Below are 24,423 nucleotides of genomic sequence, written 5' to 3'. Positions count from 1 at the left end.
TCCATCAGTCAGTCAATTACTGAAGCCGACAGGTCACGCTCTTTTTCTCTCTGAAACGAGCGACAGGCCGCCGCCATCGTCGACGGCGAGCCTCACGGCTGCACTTTAAGGAGCTTTGGGCTTCTCAGACCTGTGATCTGAGCAAAGCCGTGCTCACCTGAGCAGGTGTGTGATCATTAAAGCCGAGGTCAGCTCGTTCTGAAGCCAATTCTCAAAATAGTTTTCATCGTCACCTCCGACAAACAGCCCCTGAGGAGCAGTGTTTCTAACCGAGGGTCAAATGTGGGAATGTCCAATGTCGGTTGCTTTGAGTAAGATTATTGATCTGATAACTGACCGATAAGTGGAGGCGTCAGACGAAAGCGGAGCGTTGAAAAGTTCAATTTTCTTCTGACATATAGAGGAAGTTAGAAAATACCATAAGTTGGAAGCAAAGTACAAAGAGCTCCTCGCTGAAGGCAGTACAGAGGAAATGTGCTGAGACAGAAACGTGGATCCTCATCAGAGCGCAGACTTATTTTTAACCGTCCTCACTCGCAGAGTGATGAAGGCTCTTAATGAAACAGGACGCCGCAGCAGAAGTTTGTTTCTGCTTCTTTGTGCGGTCGCAGCGTTTGACTGACGGCACAATGAGACCAGCTCTGCAGTCAGAGAGCAGACTTTCTCCTTACTGTGCAGATGTGTCCGACTTTAACAAACACGCTGCTGCTTAGCGCCGCAAACTGACGGAGAAGCAGAACTTTCCGGGTGTGTGTGACAGAGACGGGCTGCTTTATTCCTAATTCCACAGCTCTAATCCCATCAGCACAGCGCGGCAGCTCTGCAGCTTATCAACTCCCCTCAGCTCCACTTTGCAATTCTTTTCCTGCACAGATGTTTCACATTAAAAGACTCTTTGGGCTTTTAATGTGAAACATCTGTGCAGGAAGTGGTGATTGTTTCTGTTTCGGCCGGTACCTTGACAAGCTGGAAACCTGAACATATTCTAAAATATCATCATTTTCTGCTCACAGCACATCACTTTTTAAAACACTTCTCCCTCTATTTCACTTATTTACATCATATTCTAGATTTTTCTCTTATTTATACAAAATAAAACTGAATTAGTGAGTGAGAAATGAGATTTAGGGCCTTTATTTGAGTCCCAGCCATTATTCAAATATTGACTTTTATGCAGGAATTTAGTCTTTTTCAGCACCAGCTTTATTTGGACTTTGGATTCAATTACTTCAATGATTATTGTCTGTTTATTGATTATTGCCGGCTGCAGTGTGGACGTCTATTGAGCTCATTGCAGAGATTTAAGCAGCGTTTCAGTGAGAAACCTGCAGAGCAAAGCAGCTTGTTTACAGCTTACTGTGATTAGTTCATCATTTAGAAACACACCTCCAAACAGGTTCTCCATCTTTAACAGATGTCAAAGGTCATACGCAGCACGCGGGTATGAGGGAGCTGCTGCTGTGTGTGTGTGTGTGTGTGTGTGTGTGTGTGTGTGTGTGTGTGTTTGACTCACGCCATGACGATGACGCTGAAGTCCAGCCAGTTCCAGGGGTCCCTCAGGAAGGTGAAGGGCCCCAGACAGAAACCCCTCGCCAAGATCTTTATGAGAGACTCAAACGTATAGATACCTGTGAAGGTATACCTGAGAGAGGGAGGAGCGAGGAGAGGAGAATGATATCGAGAGGAAGAGGAGAAAAAGACGTTTTAGGTGAAGAGGACAGAGAGAGGAAGGAAGGAAGGAAGGAAGGAAAGAAGGAAGGAAGGAAGGAAGGAAGGAAGGAAGAGGATGGATGAGTGAGGAGAGAAAAGGAAATATGAAAGAGAAAGGAGGAAGGAATGAAAATAGAGAGCAGGATGAGAGGAAGGTAAAGGTGAGATGGATGGAAGTGGAGGAGGAAGGAGACAGAAACAAAGAGAAGATCGAGGATGAGAAAGAAAAGAGGAGAAGATGTGGGAGAGAGGACGGGCGAAGAGAGGAGTTCAGCCGAGCAGACAGAGGAGGAAGAAGGAGACGAAGGATAAATATTCATAAAATCAGCCAAACATCCTTCACTTATTTATTTTGTCCCCAGAAACAAGTTTGACCCAACAGGGCGTCAACTGAAGCGTACAGAGACGGACGGACAGCCGAGAGTCAGTCACGTCAGCGCCGAGCGAGCAGCGGGACGCCGGCGGTCAGACGCCTTAAAGGGTCACTTCATCCAAAACGCACGTTTGCACCGCGACCCTGCGGGCGTCCAGGTGGTCCCACGTTTTTAGACGTCTGAAAGATTCAGCAGCGAAATCTCAAGATGATCCAAGTTTCATCTGAACGCAGTGAGAAAGTCAGCAAAGACATCCCAGAAAGAAAGAAAGAAAGAAAGAAAGAAAGAAAGAAAGAAAGAAAGAAAGAAAGAAAGAAAGAAAGAAACTAAAACGGGCGAGTCTGGAGGTTTGATTATTGATGAGGTTTGGTTATTGATTGGGTTCAGAGGTCAACGCACTGAACGATGACTTTAACGTCTGGCAGCTCTGTTCCCAGAATGAAACGTTAGCATCGCACGTTTCTGCAAACTGAAGATCTGTTAAACTTGTAGGTTTCGTATGAGTGTGTGAAGGTGATGAAGCTCAGATTACAGGTGCGAGAGGAAGAGGAGGAGGAGGAGGAGGAGGAGGAGGAGGAGGAGGAGGATGGTGTGACAGCTCGGCCAGGCAGCAGACGACTGTTCAAGCTGCGTTTGTGGAGACAAAACCAGGTATTTTAAAGCAAAATGTGACGTTTTTTAGCTTAAACTAGGTGGCTTTGGTCTACATATAATGATAAAGTCTAATCTTAACTTATCTTAACGTTTGAGGAGGAGGAGGGGAAGCGAGTCACACGTGTCACGTGGAGCCTGACGTCCATGACGTCAGTCAGAGCTTTAACGTTCAGGCTGAACATGAAGCCGTTTCTGTCTCTGACTTTGATCAAAGTTTGTTACCCCCCATTACCCCCCCCCCCCCCCCCCCCCCCAACAAAAGACAGACAGACAGACAGACAGACAGACAGACAGAGGTGTACTTACTCCAGGTATTTGGCCCAGTACGCCGGCTCGGACATGGCCATGAAGCAGCAGTTGGTCAGGATGGTGCACATGATGAACAAGCTGAATAACGTGAGCGGGTTAAAGAAAAGGACGCTTTCACGTCACACCTGCAGCGTCACACAGGTGTGAGTGCCAGTCACACTGCACGAAGATCACACGGAGCAACATTTTAATCACGTTCTGTCTGAATATATGAATACATGTCCTGAACCTGTCCAACAGTATCACTGAGATGAAGAAGAAGAAGCATCGTCATCATTTCTGAAGCGCTCCGGCAGAGACGGTCACCTGAGAAGAACACCTGTTAGAAAAGCTTCACGGGACAGAAGTTTGACCTGAACCAGCCTGAACTGTGAGACAGCTGCCGTTTGTTGGACAGAAGCAGTGGACAGCAGAAACGGGTTTCTCTGTGACTTGGAGCTGAAGTGGGAATGCTGGCGGTGGAGGAGCGAAGCTTTCATGAGCGCCATATGGAAATGTAAAAACATCTCTCTGCGTGTCCAAAACATGCCCGAGTGATTTTACATGAGCTTTTTTTAATACCTTTCACTGATTTCCCATTAGGACTAAATAAAGACGAAGTGAACTGAAAGGCTGCGCCGCGTTAGCGCGCGCTCGCCGCTCCCCTCTGACGCCTGCCACATTCAATCCAGCAAATTAATATGCCATTAACAGCAGTGATGGGAGAAAGGCCCACTCCTGTCTAATCATCACATAATGGGGAGCAGTAACTTTCCAAACTGTCAGAAGGCAGAAATACACGTTAAATATCACCTTCACCTGCCATGTTCAGCACGCGGGCGCGATGAGGTGGGAGAGACTTAGCGAGAGCTCGCTCAGCTGTCAATCACGGCTATAAATGAATCTTAATTATTGTAATTTGGCGGAGGGAACATACTCCCCGTGTGAACGCGGCCCAAACTCCAGCTGAAAGTTGCTGGAGCTGCAGGGTAATTGTTGATTGAGTGCCGGCTGTAATGATGCTGCTGGAGCGCGGTGGCAGGCGGCGACATAATACGGTTACCGATTGACAAACAACGCAAATGTCCCCCCGCCGCCGCCGCCGCAGAGCCAGGAGCTAATTACGCCGTAATGATAGCCCTGCTGTTATGGACCTCCCAGGCCACCGTACCGGTAATGTCATTATACCTCCCACACCCACCACGCAAGCTTTATTTCCTCCTCTCTTTCCTTTTCACTCCCTGAGTCTTTCCACATTTGTGGGCCTCCGTCGTTCTTCATCCCTCCTCTTCCTCACATCCTTCACTCTGAGAAGCTCAAGACCGGAGCAGGAAGATATTTTCACTTTTTCCTCTCATTTCTCTCACGGTGATTTAAGCTGTCAGTGCTCACTGCTCCACAGACTGCTTTTATTTTGAAAGAACAGCAGGGAGGAAACGCTTTCTGGTCAAGAAGGAACCAGGAATCAATCCATTTATTTTCTCAATTGATCGATTAATCGTCGTCCAAAAATAAAAGAAGAAGCCTGATTTTGTCAAATGAGACGTTTCCAGAAGCAGAAGACATCAAATGTTCCATCGTCCTGCTCTAATGATCTGCTCATTGATCAAGACCTTTTTTACTGATTGGTTTTCGTTAGCGGTTAAATATTTCCTCCTGTCATTTTCCTTTGATGAGGGCGCAGTCATGTGGGACCTCTGGCTCCGCCCACATCCGCTCCACATAAACAGCACCATCATCAACATAATGCTGATTCAGCGTGACACCACAGCGATAACCAGAAACGATAACACAATATTAGAAACTTCGTTAGCGTGAGTCTCCAGGATGCTGGTTTGACTCAGCCTCGTCATCATATTTGTTACAAACACGCTTCTTCTTCTTCCTCTTCTTCTCCTCCTCCTCCTCCTTCTTCTTCTTCTTCTTCTTCTTCTTCTTCTTCTTCTTCTTCTTCTTCTTCTTCTTCTTCTTCTTCTTCTTCTTCTTCTTCTTCTTCTTCTTCTTCCATGTTCTGCTGCACAGCTTCTCTCCAGTTCACAAACTTCCTTCTTGTCTGAGTTATTTCTGGAGCTTTTCGTGTTTCTGCTTCTGTTAAATCAATATAAGGATGCTAACAAAGCGCTAACATGATTCCACATGGCGACAAACCGCCATCACAGCAGCGACGCCACGTTAGCACAATGCCGACAAAGAGCTCAGGACGTCTCCTGCTGGACTCCTGGACATTCAGAGCCGCTTTCATCTCAAATGCTCTGCTGGTGTGACGCCTCCTGAGGCGAGGGGAGCGACTCGGGCTTCTCTGGGCGAACGGCTCCAGCTGAAACCAACACATCGCTCAAACCGCGGTCGCCCGCCGCTGACACAGTTTGACTCGATGCTTTTAAAAGCCACCAGACTGGACCTCAGACGTCAGACCAGCACAGCAGCTCAAAGGAGCTGCATCGAACACGAGACGCCTCCGCTACTGGACGAACGTGGGCCCTGTGCAAAGCCTCATGGGACGAGAGGCCTGTGGGAAATGTAGTCAAATATTGTTTCCTGTCAGAAACAGGAAGTGTGGACACCTGAGAGAGAAAATACACACAAACACACAAACGCTGCTTTCTAACAACACAACTGTCTGACTCCATCAGTGTGTGTGTGTGTGTGTGTGTGTGTGTGTGTGTGTGTGTGTGTGTGTGTGTCCACCTCACACCACAGCTTGTCACGGTGGCGCCAGTGTGGTTGGGCATAAATCCAGAACACACTCGATCACACATACACACACTTATAAAAGCACTCACACACTCACACACACACTAAAACTCCACTTCACCAACACAACTGGTCCTCGTGCGGCGACCCCTCCCTGCAAACACACTCATATCGGCCTCCGTTATAACAAACACACATGGAGCACCTCGGCAGCGCCACACCTCTGCCGCCGACCTCTCCCCCCTCTTATCGTCCTGACAACAGCGGCGTGTCCTCCGGCCCGACGTCTCTCAACACCAGCAGCCGCTACCACGAGTAAAAATAGACGAGCGCGCGGGGAGGGAGGGGTGTCGAGGGCCCGGCTGTTGAGTTTTGGGTGTGAAGTAATATCTGTCATGTTGGGTTGGCGTCTGGAGCCCGAGGCGGACGCCGGCTTGGAGCTGGAGTGCGACGTGGGACGGGCGCCCGGCCAACTCCCACAGCTGGAGCCTTGAGATCCAAGATGGAGGCATTTTCAACAACATCTGGAATTTAATTTAATGTCACTGTCAGAAACACGAGCAACAGGAATAAGACGGCGTCTTCAGGGCGAGGACTCGACCAGCGTGAAGACGAGTCAGACCGTCAGAGCCCTCCATCAGGAGCATGCTGAGGTCTGCGCAGTGTGTGCATTCACCTGTGTGTGTGTGTGTGTGTGTGTGTGTGTGTGTGTGTGTGTGTGTGTGTGTGTGTGTGAGAGACTCCACCTGGATGGGAAATATTTACTGGTCATGTTTATAGCCCAGCAGACAGCTCAAGATGATATCTGGCTTAGAGATACGATCCTCTGATCCACACACACACACACACACACACACACACACACACACACACACACACACACACACACACACACACACACACACACACACACACACACACACACACACACACACACACTGAGCTGGTAGACACATTCGTTTCTTCCTTGTGTCTGGAAACATCAGCTACACGCGTCTCAGAGAGGATTCAGGATGATATCTGAGTTTAAAGCAGCCACACAGTGACGATACAGACGTGTTGATCACATGAGGGACGAACACTGTGTGTGAATACTCGCTGTATTCACTGTATTTTAATTCACATTTATCTCCCTTTAATCATTGTCGACCACACAGGGCTTATTAATGGAGGGAAAGACATTCATTTTCCATTTATAACTTTTAACAAACCTTCTTTGGCTGCTTACATTCAATATCTCTGGATTTGTTCAAAATAAAATTCAATCATTGTCATGTCGAGTGCAGCTGAATGTCATCAGGGTTCCTTTAAAGGACTGTAGATATATTCAGAGGGTCGTTTCACATTATTTAGGCATTAATAAAAAAGCTTTAATTACTAGAGCCTGTATGACTCAAACTGTGAGTAAATCTCTTCCTTTAAAATTAGCATTTTAGTGAAAAATGAATCAGAAGGTTTGGTTTGCAGGAAGAGCGCGTTAGCATGAGGTTTAGTATCACTGAGTAAGCTAAGCAGTTAGCATAAACGCTATCACTCAACATTGTATATGCTAAAGAGTTAGCATAAATGCCATAACTCAACATAGTATAAGCTTAACAGTTAGCATAAACGCTATCACTCAACATTGTATAAGCTACGGAGTTAGCATAAATGCTATAACTCAACATAGTATAAGGTAAACAGTTACCATAAGGCTGTCGCTCGACATTGTATATACTAAAGAGTTAGCATACATGCTATCACCCCACAGAGTATATGTTAAACAGTTAGCATACAAGCTATCACTCAGCATTGTGTATGCTAACCTGTCAGCAGAGAGCCCCCAGACCTTTAAACTGTTAGCATGGACCCCTCAGCGTCGTCACATCCAGCATACACAAACCTTCAGTCTGTCTCTTACACACTGACACATGTGTACACACACACACACACACACACATACACACACACACACACACACACACACACACACACACACACACACACACACACAGTACAGTTACTTTGAATTAATGACTGACTTGCAGAATTGAGAAATAGTGTTTCCTGGATGCTTCTGTGATGTAGGGCAGAGCTGCAACTAACAATTATTTTCAGCACTGATTAACATATCAATTATTTTCTCCATTAATTATTTATTGTTTTCAAAGAAATAGTGAAAAATTCCTGCAGTAACTTCGTGAGAAGATCCAGAGATCAACAGTCCAAAACCCAAAGAGTTCACTGTCCTACATGACGAGCAAAAGCATCAAATTCCAACTGAAACGATTCATTGATTATCGAGAGGGTTCACGTTAATGTTTGGCTGATGAAGCAGCTCTAAAACGCCGTCTCTCTGTGACACACTGTGATGCGACATCACCGCCTCTCTGCTTCAGTCTGCAGACGCCTGCGGTGACGAAGCACCCGGCCTGCGTCTGTTTGTTTACATTATCACCCAAAGTGCCGTCAGGGTGGTCCGGCGGCTCAGGCACAGCACCCTTCAACACACGCTGACCCCCTCCAGGCTGCAGGGACGCTGCTCTGGATCTGACCTCTGACCTCTGACCCCCCCTGCGGCCACATCCCCGCAGTCAGCAGCAGATCACAGCACCGTTAAGACATCGTGCGTCATACATACAGTCGCCGCGGTGAGTGTAAGGATATGAGTGGACCAGGATCTTGATGGCGATTCTTCGGATGGGGTGGAAGGGGCTGAAGATGTAGAGAGCTGATGTGGCACTGAAACGGAAGATGGCCTTCCCTTTGTTCAGGACTATGAAGGTCTGCAGGGACACAGAGAGAAGAACACATTTGTTATGGAGACAAATTCAACGGCTGACATTTGCCTTCTGCTCTTGAGCGCCGCCGCCATAGTGGAAGGATAACGAGCATCCCGGAGAGGTCACCAGCCTGGATGACATTGTGGTGCTCAGCCTGACTCACCACCCACGTTTGGACATTTTGACCTCCGATACAGCAGTCAGCGCTGCGCTCTCCGAATGTCAGCACGGCCCTGAACGCCTCGCCACGTTCAATCCCACGCCGCCGCCGGTCAGAGTATTCTGTGGCTGAGCGAGAGGCGTCGCTGTGGGTGAAATGTTGCTGACTAACATTTGATGACCACACGAGTGTCACTGCGGGAAAAGCACCTTGTTCACTTCTGTCTATGAAATGCTAAATGCTAACTGATGGCTACTTTCGTTACTTGAATAATTCATTAATGCTTTTTAGTTAGAGGCCGTTGGCGAGAACACGTCTGGGTTTCCAGGAAGTTAAAAAGTTTCTCACTTCCTGTCATCTGTTAGAAATGTCCGTAAGCTGTTTATCAATGAATTTTAATGTGTTGTTTGTCCATTAAAGTAATTATGGACACACGGGGTTGTTCTATAAAGTCCTTGTTAGTTTAACAACAGCCTGAAACAGAAGAGACAAAAAGACAAGCAACTAAGACAAAACGTGTCAGAAAGGGACAAATAGAGACAAAAAAGACAATAATAAGACTAAACGAGAGAGACACCCATGACCATGTATATATGTGCAGAGGACAGACATGACACGTATGAACTGTGGAACGCACACACGCACACACATGCACGCACGCACGCATGCACGCACGCACGCACGCACGCACGCACACACGCACACACACTCGTTCACCTCCCCTCTGGTCTGCAGTGAAGTAGGCTAACAAACAGTTCATTTATCTTCCAGAGATTCTCCAACGGGAGAGGCGGGGTGTTTCCAACAACCTTCACCCATAAACACACACACACACACTCTCTCTCACACACACACACACACACACACACACACACACACGCACACACACACACTCTCGGGTCACCTACCCTCTGGTCTTTGAAGTAGTACGGGTCGATGTCCTCCAGGGGAACGCCCACCAGATGAGATGGGATGTCGGCGAAGATGCGTGGCAGCTGTTTTCCTGCCTCCAGGTCGGGCCGGGGCCGGGGGACCACCACGTCGCCCAGGTCCTGAGACACACACACACACACACACACACACACACACACACACACACACACACACACACACACACACACACACACACACACACACACACACACACACACACACCATCAACACCCCCAAACTTCTCCCGCTCATCTGCCCGCTGAAGCTGCCTCGCTTCACTTCCTCCTGCTTTTACCCTCTGATATCTCCTCCTCTGGTTCTTGTTTGTCCTTTTATTATTATTAATGCTTCCCAGTTGTGCGTGTCAGGTGTGTGTGTGAGAGTGTGTGTACCTCCTGGTATTGTTTCTTGCGTCGGGCCTGCTCCTGGGCGATGCGCTGCTCGATGGCCGCCAGGGAGTCCGGCGTGAAGCGCTGAAAGCTCTCTGGTCCCATTGGAAACACACAGCCAGCCATCTTCTCATCCTGATCCTGCTGCTGACTGGCCCAGTATACCAGCTGCAGACACAGAGCAGGACCGATCAATAACTAATAATCCACTGACAGGCGGCCTGGGGTTCGGCCCGGATCTGTTTCTGCTGCTTATTTGGACCGCAGGAACATTTTTAGGCTCTGGCATCAATTTCTTTTAGACAAAATGTTCTTCTTCTCTTGCAACATAACAATGCACGCACACACACACACACACACACACACACACACACACACACACACACACACACACACACACACACACACAGGAAGCTGGTCGCTGAGATTATGTTGCTATATCCTTGTATAGTCAGATAATTATGGGATGTCCAGTTAATGAAGTGCAGGCCGACAATAGCGTCTCATTATCACTTGGAAACAGAGCGATCGAGTATAGAATTACACTGAGAGAGAGAGAGATGATAAGATTACACGAGCAGGGACGAGAGTTCGACGAGAGCGAGGCTGACGACGTGTAACAGGTCTGTGTGTGTGTGTGTGTGTGTGTGTGTGTGTGTGTGTGTGTGTGTGTGTGTGTACGTGTGTGTGGCCAGACCATCTGCCTTGGATCCTAATTGAATGATTAGACAGGCCTCATTTTTCAACCCTTCATGCATTTATTCTTCACAGCTCCCAAATCTGATTTCTGAAGTGTGTGTGTGTGTGTGTGTGTGTGTGTGTGTGTGTGTGTGTCCACATCAAAGGAACATCTAGCTCTGTTTTCCGTTCTTATCAAAGCTGTCATCCACTCAGTCTTCCCTCAGTAGCTGCTGATGAGCTGCTTCGTCCTGGCCTCCATGCGGCTCCGTCACTCGGTCACGTACGCACCTGGTCGTACCTGTGCACCTGTCAGGACCTCCACTGACGTAACGCATTCCCAGAGAGCTGCAATAGAGCTGCAGGGTCACGATATGATCAACAGCATACGAAAGAAATCACACCCAGCTCCAGATCAGGTCCAGTTTTGACTGTCTTGAAACCCTTGGACAGCACCAGGAGGGACCAGAGGGACATCTTTAAGCCTCTCATACCGAATATCACGAGGAAAAATCCAAAGCTCACGCCCTTTTTCTACTTTAAAAACTCATTTCTTTCATCATTCGTTCATCATTGCATTAGAAATGATGTCTTTGTGGCGTGAGACAGACTCAGGGAGGACAGTGACATGAAGACAGACAGGAAACTCAGCCTGGACGACGTGTGTCAGCAGTCAGCCTACAGTTTGCCGAGCTGAACGTCTCTGATTGGTCAAACAGAAGCTGGACAGAAAGAAGCAGCAGGAAGGACACACTGTCTCCGTCCTTCCTGTCTTCATTTCATTGGCTTCCACTCCTCTTCATCTTCATCTTTCTCATCTTCTCTTTCACCTGCTTTCATTCGTTTAAACAGATCAAACTTTCTCTCTTCAGCAGCAGTCTGAGATCTTGAGCAGTGTCAGTCTGATGTGTTTAAATAAAGTTTCAGTCGTCAGCCTCTGACTTCACTCCTCCTCCTCCTCCTCCTCCTCCTCCTCCTCCTCCTCCTCCTCCTCCCTCAGCTTCAGGCTGGACAACGTCTAAGTGCCACAAACATCGAATTACTGCACAGACATTTCATTCTGTTTCTGCTGGTTTTTAATGATGTTTTCTTCTCTTTGTGTCTTCGTCTTGTTCTTCTTCGCTCTTACGGCCTCAAACCTTCAGGTTTTAATAAAGACGAACCCAGCTGACCCACTTTGTGTTGCCTGTGGAGTAAGACGTGCGTAGTGTCAGCGCTACGATACAAAAACATCACTTTAAGGCTACACATTCACGGTCAAACGTCTCCTGAGCTCTCGTGGGTTCAGCCATTGGCGCCCGGCCTCCATCTTTGTCTAGATAACCACGATGGAGCAGGTTTCCTCCTAACAGGGCCCTCCGCTGCCTTGCTCGAGGGCAAACCTGAACGTTAATTCCACACAAAGTGAAACTGGATGACGAGCGATCGCAGATCTGAGACGCTGAGAGTGAAGAGACGACGTTACGAAACTGAGAGAGAGAACTGGATTCATTTCTGGGTCAAAACACAAAACGGCGACGACCCACCAACCAAACAAGTACCGCCCTCAGGAAGGACACACACGCACACACACGCACACACATGCAGAAACTCACTCAGTATGAAGCATGCATTGACAGTAATATGGACATCTATGTGTGTGTGTGTGTGTGTGTGTGTGTGTGTGTGTGTGTGTGTGTGCGTGTGTGTATAAACCTGCAGTCATATAACACCTCACACCAGTTTCCTTCATATTTCATGCAGTCAGGCTCAGGCCTCCGCCATCGACTGTCCCGTAATATAAACATGAATGTGTCACATATTATGCATGCACCTTTATTAACAAGCATAAAACATGCACTGTACACACACACACACACACACACACACACACACACACACACACACACACACACACACACACACACCTTGTTGTACGGCGCCCGATGCGTAAACATGTCAACAGAATTCACACTGTTAAAAAAACAGCTGACCAAACTGCAGACGTGTATGAATGCAACTTAAACGCTGAGGTTTAGTTGGATCTAAAGATGTCGGAGAGCCCTTGAACACACCACCGACATGAATTAGCTGTTTCTGCTTTTAAATGACTGTATGACCACGCTGGCTGTGATGGGTTACTGAACGTATCTGCAGTCAGTCTCACGTCTCTACACCTTCACGTTTATCCAAATGACCTCAAAACAACAGAAACGTTCGGGTTCAGCTGTCAGATTCATGTCAGTGAAACGTGACTGATGACAGTGACTGTCAAAATAAAAGAGATTTGTAAGAAAAGCCCTGAAATGATGCAAGCAGTGCAACCCAGCACACCTCACTCAGAGATAATTGATAATCATATTTGTATAACTCAACAGCAACGCAGGACACTGAACGCAGCACGGACGCCACAGTCCACACCGTGTGCTCACCTGCAGAGGCCTTTATTTTAGGGGTTCTTACAGTTTTTGCTCTGAGGTCTGCACATGAGGGTCAGCGGTCTGGAACAAGACCATCACAACACACACACATAAAAACAGACGTGTGTGTTAGTGTGTGACTGACACCTGAACCAGGCTCCACCTCTCTGGACAGACCTGCGCTGTTTTGCCAGAACGAGACCTGAGCGACAGCTTTTGACTGATCAGGTGCAGGTGAGGACTTGTTGTCATGGTAATGACATTAAGCATCCTGTGATTGGATGCCACACATACACACATTAAATGTCCCATCCTGTTCACACTCAAAAACAGGTTCAATCACAGCCGCAGAAAACAGGAACGTTTATCCAGGCCAGTCCAGGCCGGTCCAGTCTGGATCCAGGCCGGTCCAGGCCGGTCCAGTCTGGATCCAGGCCGGTCCAGGCCGGTCCAGGCCGGTCCAGTCTGGATCCAGGCCGGTCCAGGCCAGTCCAGGCCAGTCCAGGCTGGATCCAGGCCGGTCCAGGCCAGTCCAGGCCAGTCCAGGCTGGATCCAGGTCTTCCAAACGCTGCATTTTGTAAAACAACAGAACGTCCCTTTAGTGAGCTGAAGCAGCGTCTGTTCCTTATTTCCATTTTTTTCAGGCATTCACCAGCCCTGGCTTTCCCCTGTGTGTGTGTGTGTGTGTGTGTGTGTGTGTGTGTGTGTGTGTGTGTGTGTGTGTGTGTGTGTGTGTGTGTGTGTGTGTGTGTGTGTGTGTGTTCATAGCGATGTGCGTGGCGTAGGTGCATGCATATTCTGTCCTCCTTTATTTTCATACCATTTCAGCTATTCATCAGATACAGTATGTGCCTCTCTCGCCCTTCTGGAGTGTGTGTGTGTGTGTGTGTGTGTGTGTGTGTGTGTGTGTGTGTGTGTGTGTGTGTGTGTGTGTGTGTCTGTGTGAGAATGGCCGCACGCTTGGCTTGTTCTTTTCTCCTCCGAGCATTTCTCTCAGCCTCTGGAAAGCTGCGAACTCTCTCTCTGTCGGCTGCATCAGCCATGTTTGCACATCATGTCTGAAGCATGTTGGAGACGTGAAGACAAACTACTGAAACACTCCGTCCTCGACAAAATACCGTTTTTAACGGTGATGTTGCATAAAACTCTAAACGTGTAAATATTCAGAGTGCGATGTTCTGGCTGCTTTCATGACTCAGCGGCTGCAGACGTGTTCACTTCACTGCTCAGGTGGAAGCACAGAAGATCATTAATGACAAAACTGCTGACACGAGAGCACAAAATGTGGAGTTTCAATCAGGCTGTGATTCAGGGTTGATGGGTCCATAGGTTTTAAGAGGAAAAATCAAGAATTTACTTGATGTTTTAAGAAAGCAGCGAGGGTGGTGTTTCTGTGCTTGATGGAGCATCGAGGCGTCGCTCGCTCGCTCGCTCACTCGCTCACTCGCTCTCTTTTCTAAATGTTCAGCATCCTCTTCTTCTGTGGAACTGACGTGATTTCAGACTGAACACGAGGTCAATCTTATGAAGTCCATGAAGAGTCCTACAAATTAAAATCCACCTGCAGCGGCTCCTCTAAGAGACCCTTTAGACTCCATGTTGATATAAAACTCAACAATCTAAAACATGTGAAGAGGTTTTGTCCTTCCAAAGCTCAGCTGAGACTGAGCAGTCTGAGTTGGACAAATGAAGGATCTCTTCTTCTTCTTCTTCTTCTTCTTCTTCATGTCCCTGGACAGTTTCTGGGCTGCAGGACGTCTTCAGGGACAGCAGCCGAGTGTTCGAACATGCCTCATGGCTTGTGGGTGTGAACCTAACCTTTACGGTTTAAGTCTTTGTTGGAAATCAGGTGACAGAGGTTCAGCAGAGAAAAGCTGGAGAGCTGATGCTGAGCGGCGTGGACAGGCGGATGTTAAAAGCTGCTCTGTGTCTAATTTACGTCTCCCACATTAAATTTGGACGCGCTACAAGCCCATCAACCACCCCGACCTCCTGAACCTCACTCCTCGCCACATGAAGGCTCACTCCTCGCTGCGGCACTGGATGATGCAACAGATGTAAATCATCATATATGGCTGTAATGTCTGGGGATGCTGCTCTGATGTAGCAGTCCTGACTTGCTGGCTGATCACCATCTGAGCTCTTCTTGTGCTGCTTTTGGTTTTGTCACTCTTCCATATGAAGCCGCTGAGCATGAAGGGGAGCTGCTCTCAGCAGGTGTGGCATCACTCAGGACCAATCCCATCAGCCCTTTTGCCTCGCTTTAAAAGCAGAGTGTCCTGTCACGGCGCGGTGATGAAGAGCGAAAACTCATAGAAAAACGTCTCCTCAGAGGACGCTGCTGTCCAGAAGCAGCGGCAGTGAATATGCAGCACCTTCAATTCAATTAGCCTGAGAGGAGAAAACACATTTTGTCACCGCGCTGCTGCTGCTGTTAGCGGAGCAGAGCCGCTGCCCAGCGCAGGAAATGATTCACTGATATCAGGCAGAGGGCCAAGCTGAGCTGGCAGAGGACCACAGGGACCGTTTGGCTTCAGGATGGGGGGGCGGGTGATGAGGAGGGGGTGACCCTGACATGCAGCCGCCTCCGTGCGTCACGTCGAAGCTCCGTGTTGGATGACAAACCTTCACACCTTCACAGCCACGTAAATTCCCACCTCTGTGAAGCTCGTAATGATTGAGTTTTACATCAGGCGCTGCTGATTCTGTCTGCGGGATGTTCAGGCTGGAGTTTGTGCTTCTGGTCCTGGACTGTGATGGATTGTGTGGCGCTGTCGACTGAAAGCGGCCACAGTGCGAACGTGGCGAGGTGAAGATAGCTGTTTACCTTGATGAGGTGTCAGCAGAGGACACGCACACACAGCTACGTCCGCCATTTTTCAACTTGTAGGGCTACGCGCTCGAGCTAGCAATTATAAATATGCAACGTCCAGTTGGACTTTCAAAATAAAGTTTGCGGAGAACAATAATAAACATGTGGTTCATGTTTTGCAACGGTTGCATTTTGGTCTAGTTGAGGCACCAAATTTACTTGGAAACGATCATGATTTTCTCTTCATGCGATGTCATTTGACACGTTTTGAGTGACAACAGGTCGTCTATAGACGTCTGTCAGACGACCCTGCACGTTGAAAATGATGCTAATGAGGGATCCAGAGTCTTTAAAAGTGACGCCGTGCGGTCATAATCCAGATTTATCCATCGCTCTGGTTTAAGACCAAACACCTGCCTCATCTTCAGCTTTTCTTCATACTTTGTGCTAATTAGCAAACGTGCTAATGACCTAAAACAGTGAAAATAGCGAACATTGTACCTGCTAAATGTCACCATGCTTGTATTGTCCTGTGAGCTTGTTAGCATGCTGGCATTAGCATTTAGCTCAAAGTACAGCCTCACATAGCCACTATCTTGGCTGCTAGCATGGCTGTAGATTCCTACAGCTCCACCTTGCATTTCCTGCAGCTGCTTCACAATAAAAGCCTCCTGCTGTGTGGGGGGGCTCCGTCATCTCTCGACTGCTGGTCTTGTTGAACTGAAAGAACACACAGTCGCAGTCAGAGAACGGTGCTACAGGCTAGCTAACGAAAAGAAGCTGCAGCACCTGAATGTTTTGTACATTTCTCAAAGAAAATGAACGACAGAATCTGAAATCCGAGCGGACTTAAAGAGCGTAAAGCGCCATATTAAGACTCTTGTGTGTATTTCAGATTCAAACCATCCAGCAGGATTTTACTGGCCTTCGGACTAAAACGTCATTTAACGGCAGCAGAAAGAGACCAGAGGTTGTGTTTATCCGTGTCCTTCCTAAGCCTCGGCCTGTGAATGATTATATAAGCTCCACTTCCTGCTGTTTTTCAACTGATCCAGTGGACTTTGTGGTCCTGTAGGCTTGTAACAAGGCTTCGGTCTCTCTCCTATTCTTCCTTTCAGACAGTTTGGCCCTAAATTGGCTTCCTGCGTCCCGGCCCGTCAGAGGGAGTTGGATCAGTCTGCTGCTGAAGGTGCTTTTCTGTTTCTCGGCGGGGTTGACTGATTGTCCCTGACTGCCAGTAGTTGGTTCATTGTGCTTTGTTGTTGCTCGGGCTGCAGACAGTCCAGGCCCACTCCTCACACTGAGCCAACATGACTCATTAGCTCAGCGAGTCCTCTGGCATCGCCCGCTCTGACGCCACTGACTTCACCTTAAAGTCCTCTGCGGGCCGGCGTGGAGCTCTCTGCACGTTAGCATCAAGCTCGTCCTGCTGTTCATTACCTGCTGCTGTCTGTTCGGTCCTCTGCAGCGTCCATGCACAGAGCTCCTTCACCTCCTGTCCAAGCAGGAAACACGACGGACCATCGCAACCCTGTTTCAATCTTTAGCGGTCTTCAATAATAGCACCTATTGACAACTATGAAAAGAAATCCTGAAAAAAAATGCTAAAGCACGAAGTATTTTATACAGTAACATTTGAGAAAAAACACATTAGATGATGTTTGTTGCAGTTAAATTGCATTATGTGCAAATGTGCTCTTTTAGCATCCAAGAACAGATCTGAAAAACTGTTTCTGACCTCTTAAAGTTTAAGGAATAATTTAAGCTTTGTTTGAGATAAGATATTAGAAAACTCTCATTATGTGCATGTTGTGCTTGTGGTTAAGATTAGGGAAAGATTAACATTAAGGTTAATAAAAAGGCGACGGGACGTGTCTCACTACCTTAAAGATAAATCACTTCCTGCGCTGACGCTAAACGCCGGCTTTGACCGTAAACCTGCAGGAGCAGAATCGTCCGATTTGACCAGAATTCCTGTGGACGCTGGACGGGCTGTTCCCGGGTGTCTGGGGACACTTTAAAGTACAACACTTTCATTTCAGGTGTTTTTTTAGTGAAGCTTTCATGCAAGAAAAACGCCAACGTTCACAAAAAACACCTGATTTTTCAGAGTGGTGTTAATGCAGCTAACGGACAATAGAGTGTGTTTTGGTTCTTACGGACACGTGTGAAGGGATTGTTTGTGTGATTCAAGGTGTGTGTGGACTGAGACAAGCACACACGCACACACACACCACACACACACCACACACACACACACACACACACACACACACACACACACACACACACACACACACACACAATCATATCATATCATAATTTCCATATTAGCATCTCCAGTGTCTCAGTGAGTGTCCCCTCTGAGTGTGTTGGCTGAGGATATTAGGACACACACACACACACACACACACACACACACACACACACACACACACACAGGACTGCTGCTATCAGTTCATACTCTGGTCAAGGTCGTGTTGGAGATAAAGTGTTTTATAGACGTCGTCAAATCCCCATCAGACAGTGAAGGAGGAGACTCGACCCTCCAAACCAACTCAGCCCAAAAAAAAATAACATTTCAAAATTCAATTAAAACACAACATTTTTTTCCTACTTGGACAAAATGAGTTCTGCTGCGACAAGATAACAACCCAACACGTCTGATGCCAAACTGTGGAGGAACGGTTTCAAAAAACACTGAAATTAATAATCCGACATTTTTCACACAAATTAAGGTGCAAATATTAAACTCCCCGATGTTTTTGTTTCCAACGTTTCCAACGTTTCCACTCCTTCATTTCCTCCTTTCCTTTATCCACATTCTGCTTCTCTCCTCGCATCCTTTGTTATCTCTTCCTTCCTTCTCTCTGTCCTCTGTCCTCTGTCCTCTGTCCTCTGTCCCTGCCTCTGGTTGTCTCTGATCAATAACCACATTAGCGTCATTAGCTCGTCTTGTTTATTTGCTCGCTATCGTTACATTTCATCACTGTATTTTTTATCACCTCGGCTGCAGGTTTGTTGTGTTAGTGACTACATTAATCTGAAAATAAAGGAAACATGCGTCAGTGTCTGAAGCCGCCAGCTGTCCAGCACACTGACTTCTTTCATTTTAAAATACAGAAGAAAACAAATCTAAGCTAAAATATCTACTTAAAGACAGAATTCAAGATTCTGAGATGAAGATTTACAGATGTTTTGTTTTGTTCTTTTTTTGTTCTGTGTCTTCCAAAACAATCTGTTTGATCTTTCCAAAAAGGATTCATGGGATCATTTTCACCAAACAGTCTTCAGGATTCAGGAGAGACAAACTACCGTCTGATGTCCAAATGTCCGCCCTGATGTCTTCTTTGCACACCTGAATCAATAACATTTTTAAAAGGCTTCTCTTGAGGAAAATGTAAATCTTGGCGGTTTTAATTGTAAAACCTCAAACTTTTCACTGAAACATTAAAAATTGACGTTTACGCTCCTCAGACTCCTGAAGAAACACGTCCAGGCTGACGTGTTCGTGATGGACAGAGAGGACAGGCAGAAGCTGAGGACAGGCAGAAGCTGAGGACAGGCAGAAGCCGAGGACAGACAGAAGCCGAGGACAGGCAGAAGCCGAGGACAGGCAGAAGCCGAGGACAGGCAGAAGCCGAGGACAGGCAGAAGTTGCTTCCAGATATTTGTCACTTTTCACACATTTCCTCTTTTCTTAAAGCCACTTTCAAACTGTCTCACAGCGACAATAAACACATCAGGGACATTATGTCAAACCGCCGTCGCGACTCAAGAAAGAAACCGTCAAACATCAGCAAAACACGTCACCGTTCACACAAAGGTCTGTGGTGGAAACACGGCTTTCTGACATTCAAGCTGAAAACTGAGTGATTGACACCGAATCAGCAGACGTGAAGCCGTAAACACAGAACAACAGGCTGAAATAAGAGATAGAGACACAAATAGAAAGCTATGTGTCCTTGCATGTGTCTGCATGTGTGCACGCTGCAAGCATGCATCACTGTGTGTGTGTGTGTGTGTGTGTGTGTGTGTGTGTGTGTGTGTGTGTGTGTGTGTGTGTGTGTGTGTGTGTGTGTGTGTGTGTGTGTGTGTGTGTCATCAAAAAGAAATTTCTGTCAGTGCAACAGTTTCAGTTTCCAGAGACTTTCACTGCTCTTAAGCAACCCAGAGGTGGAAGAAGTACTCAGACCTGCTACTTCAAACCACCGTGTACAAATACTACAAAAAGTACAAGTGCTCATCGTGCAGAATGACCACGTTCAGAACGATGTTTGTCATGTTATTGAGTGATGCGTTAATGTTCGTGTGCATCACTTTAAAGGTTCTGTGAGGTTTCGGCCTCTCGATGTCGCAGCAGAGCACCTGTGTCAGGTGACCCCGAACACACGAGGAGACGGACAACAGAGTACCGTTACACCTTAGTGAACAACGTCGAGTGACGAGCGGAGCGAGAAGACATACACCGCGGTTGTTTCGCTGTTTTTTTACAGGAAGTAAAATCAGTGATGTTTTCAGCTTCCTTTGATCTGCTGAGGGACTGAAATCCACGTAGCATCATTATTAGCTTGCTAGCTGTCCTGCTAACACTAGCTGCCTGAAACGTCCAGTAAAATAAGCTTCAGGAAGCTGAAGTTTGATGGTTTCCATTGATGTTTGGGACACATCCATGCAAGTTCAGCACGTCCAGAGACCCCTGACAGGAGGACGTCTTCTTTCAGATAACTGATCACTTATTGTCTCTGTGGAAGCCGCTGTGGAAACTCTGACAGAAGCCTGAGCTGCTTCCTCGCTCGCTGCTGGACGCCACATCAAAGAAGAAGTCATCACAACATTTCCAGCCGCTGCCCCGAAACGACCCAGAACGGATGAGTCCGTAGCTTAATGCGTCTCTGTTTCAGGTCCAGCTGAGCTACAAGACGCCTCACAGACACGTCTCAGGGTGTGCCATCATTAAAGACACCGTTTGTACTTCTGAAAAATCCCAGTTTAAAACTCCTCTCAGCGTCCACGGGTCAGGACAGGACAGGACAGGACAGGACAGCTCAGGACAGGTCAGGACAGCTCAGGACAGGTCAGGACAGCTCAGGACAGCTCAGGTCAGGTCAGGATAGGACAGATCAGGACAGGACAGGTCAGGACAGGACAGGACAGGACAGGACAGATCAGGTCCACGGCGTCGGAGTCTCTTCTTCCAATAGAACCTCTGTGAGCCATTTTTCCAGGTCTACACTCACGTGAGGTCTTTCATGGAAGAGCAACAGATAACATTTCTGATTTCAGGTCTCGTTTGTGTTTTTTGGACACAGGCTGAACTGAGAGATCGAGGACTTGATGGGACTCGTCTCGCAGATGTCCATTTCTCCTGCTCAGCTCTGTTTCCGGACAGATTTCCAGTGTGTGAATGTAAATAGGCTGCAGTCCTCAACTGTTTCAGGGCCTGTGCTGAACTGAAAATCCGACTTATTAAAAGCCTCGCTTTGACTCAGTGGGGAACTAAAAGCAGCTAAAAATGTGACAGGTCGTGTCCCTGTTTCCTCTCATAGTTTATGTTGTTTCCATAGCGACAGATGGAGTCCAGGTGTTGTACCGCGAGGATGCAGAGCAGGTTTCAGCCAACACGGACGTCTGCAGACTGATGCTCGTCTGTTTGTCTCCTGTTACATTCACAGGCTCGTCTTCATCTGTCAAACTGTCTCTCAGTGACAGTGGACACATCAGGGACATTATGTCAATCCAGAGGGCAAAGACAAACAACCTGTATATATATTATTATCTATTCTATCATATTATTATCTGTTTTATCAGATTGTTATATATTTTAGCACATTATTATCTATTTTTTCTGTTAACTATTGTTGTTATTCGCTTTGTTCTGTTGATTTTGTCCCTTAACATTGTCTTTCATCACCTTTTGAATATAAAATCTGTCAAAGATGCTAAAAAACTGAAAGTCTGAGGATTCATTTGTCATCATTTTTACATTCATATAATGACCTAAAAGACACACTCGGCTTAAAGTAACAACAGCAGCATCTCATGAACCAGATTTCATCCTGCAGTGATGATGATGATGATGATGATGATGATGATGATGATGATCTCAGTCCAGATTCATTGGTGTAAATCAGAGAATCAGAGCAGCACAGCTTTAATTAAACACACACACATAAACACACACAAACACACACACACTCGCTCCCGGGGGAAATCAGAAATCAGGAGGACAGAGACGAATCGGACACCTGTGGCTCTCTGCTCTCAGCCAATCAGGAGGCTGGAAAAGATTCAGGAAACCTCCAGCTGATCAGGATGAGTGGAAGTGTGTTTGGAGAAATGGTTTGATAAATGTTTCAGACTGAAGGAGACGGAGGGAGGTGCGAGAGAGGGAAACAAAAGAGGAGGCAGGAGGAGAAGGAGAGGCAGTGAGAATAAAAGATGAGAGGATGAAGAGAGGACGACAAGAAAAGAGGGGAGGAGAGAAATGTGGAGAGAAAATGAGGGTAGATAAAAGAATAAACGAAGAGGAGAGAAAAGGAAAAAGACGGAAAAATAAGAAATAAGAAAAGACAGAGAGACAGACAGAAAGACAGAAAAAAGAAAGAAGAGAAAAAAGGGGGAAAGGGATGAGATTGAAGAGGAGGTCTTGAATTAACCAGCAGCTTCTCTGTCATCAGCTGCTGATTTTGGAGAACGACTCTCCAAAAGACACACACACAGACACACACACAGACACACGCACACACACACACACACACAGCCAGCCAGACGGCATTGTGGGTAATTAGCACCATCATGTCCAAAAGCAGGAGAGAGAGGAGATGAAAATGTAAATCTGCATGAAGAGATTTCTCCTGTTTGACTGCAAGTCTGCTCCAATCCACTTCAGACTGTGTGTGTGTGCACGTGTGTGTGTGTGTGCGTGCGTGTGTGTGTGTTTGAACGACTGCATTGATTATTCCAGTTGTGTGTTTTTGCGAACAAGTTGTGTTGACATTTTGTCGATAATTCCGTTTTTTGTTATTCCCATTTCTTCTTTCGTGCTATATCATAATCTAAATAATATGTGTGTGTGTGTGTGTGTGTGTGTGTGTGTGTGTGTGTGTGTGTGTGTGAGGAGGCAGCTCATGCCAGAAGGAATGACCCTGACACAGAAAAGGGGGGATAAACAAAAGCTTGGCAACTACGTCCGCTTGGCAACCCGGCACGCTGCAGCTGTTTGTTTGTTCACACAGCGATGCGGCAGCAGCAAAGGTGTGTGTGTGTGTGTGTGTGTGTGTGTGTGTGTGTGTGCGTGTGTGTGTGTGTGTGTGTGTGTGTGTGTGATGATGATGGGGGTGACGTAACCTCAATCCTGGAACCCACACCAACCTGGCATCCCACCACCATCTTTCTGCAGTTCGATTTCAGGGACGTTTCCTCACGTTAACGACGGTCTTTGGTGTCACTGAAGTTATCTACAGCGTCCTCACTGCAGGCTGCGTTCAGAGGACGTCGTCCTCCATCATCAACAAGGCAGCAAAAGATGCTGGAAACGGGACAAAGACCTGCCAGAGACCACTGCTGTCAACAACTGAGTCAGTTTAACACTAATAAATTAAAAAAAGACAGAAACCTGACAGTCGAGAGCGTTTGGGGGCACGAAGCCTCGAGCTGCGTTCAGGTTAAGTCACACAGTTGTCGACTGAAGGTCAGCGATGACAAAAAGCTGGAGCTGCTTCAGCGCTACAGCAGGGTTTAATGTTTGCTAACGCAGGAGGGACGGCCTTAAAGAGTGGACGCTGCACGCTCTCATCCACCCGTGAGCGTTCACAGCAAGTGCAGCTCATAACGTCTGAGAACCAAACTGCTCCGACTGCAGAAGAACAAACAAAAAGCCACATCGCTGATGGCTTCACCTCAAAAAAACAACCAACCAATCAATCGCTCTGACGCCATGGGTTTTAGAGGAAAGCTGTAAAAGAGAGAAAACTGGACTGATCTTCATCACAGACACGACTCCTCATCAACCATCACAACAACAAGGATGAACCAACAGACGATGTCTGGTTGACAAAAAGACAGCGAGCAACACACTGAAATGTCCCTTTAAGTTTAATTCCTGTTTTAAGTGTTCATGTTCAGCTTGTGTGTGTGTGTGTGTGTGGGGGGGGGGGTCTTGGCAGGTGTCAGGTGAGCAGGAAGTGGATCTCAGCAGAGGGTGAAACAGTCTTTCCTTCCCCCGGACGGAGTCGCCTTTCAGCTGAGGTTACACCCTGACATCACGGCCGCCTCCCCGCCGGGCCGAGCCGGGCCGGGCCGAGTGGTGCTTACACTCTCTGACACACATTCACACATTCATTATTCATCCGCTCACTCTCTTATTCACTCACTCGCTTTTTCCCTCCGGTCAGCGTTTGTCCTCCAAACGTCCACCGACCTGAACGCTCAGAGGAGGAGCTCCAACAAAAAACAGAGGAGCAAGAACAGCTTCAGCTCCGCCATCGGCACCGAGGAGGTCAGAGGTCACAGCGTCCCGAACGAGACAAAGAGACAGAGTACAGCAGAGACAGTACTGAAGAGGGAC

General features: G+C 47.3%; 1 protein-coding gene across 1 annotated transcript in view; it reads right to left on the bottom strand.

The window, feature by feature from the left end:
• LOC139346672 (sodium channel protein type 5 subunit alpha-like) overlaps positions 1-24,423 on the bottom strand; it is a 148,619-nt gene that overhangs the window by 103,154 nt on the left and 21,042 nt on the right. The window contains exons 2-6 of the mRNA XM_070985876.1: positions 9,968-10,132; positions 9,551-9,694; positions 8,367-8,485; positions 3,045-3,134; positions 1,514-1,642 (exon numbers count right to left, since the gene is read on the bottom strand). Coding sequence (XP_070841977.1) covers positions 1,514-1,642; positions 3,045-3,134; positions 8,367-8,485; positions 9,551-9,694; positions 9,968-10,090 — 605 coding nt within the window. The 5' untranslated portion in view covers positions 10,091-10,132. The remainder of the gene's footprint in view (positions 1-1,513; positions 1,643-3,044; positions 3,135-8,366; positions 8,486-9,550; positions 9,695-9,967; positions 10,133-24,423) is intronic.

Source organism: Chaetodon trifascialis, chromosome 18 (assembly GCF_039877785.1).
Source record: "Chaetodon trifascialis isolate fChaTrf1 chromosome 18, fChaTrf1.hap1, whole genome shotgun sequence".
Taxonomy (NCBI): domain Eukaryota; kingdom Metazoa; phylum Chordata; class Actinopteri; order Chaetodontiformes; family Chaetodontidae; genus Chaetodon; species Chaetodon trifascialis.
This window is presented reverse-complemented; position numbering and strand designations above follow the sequence as displayed.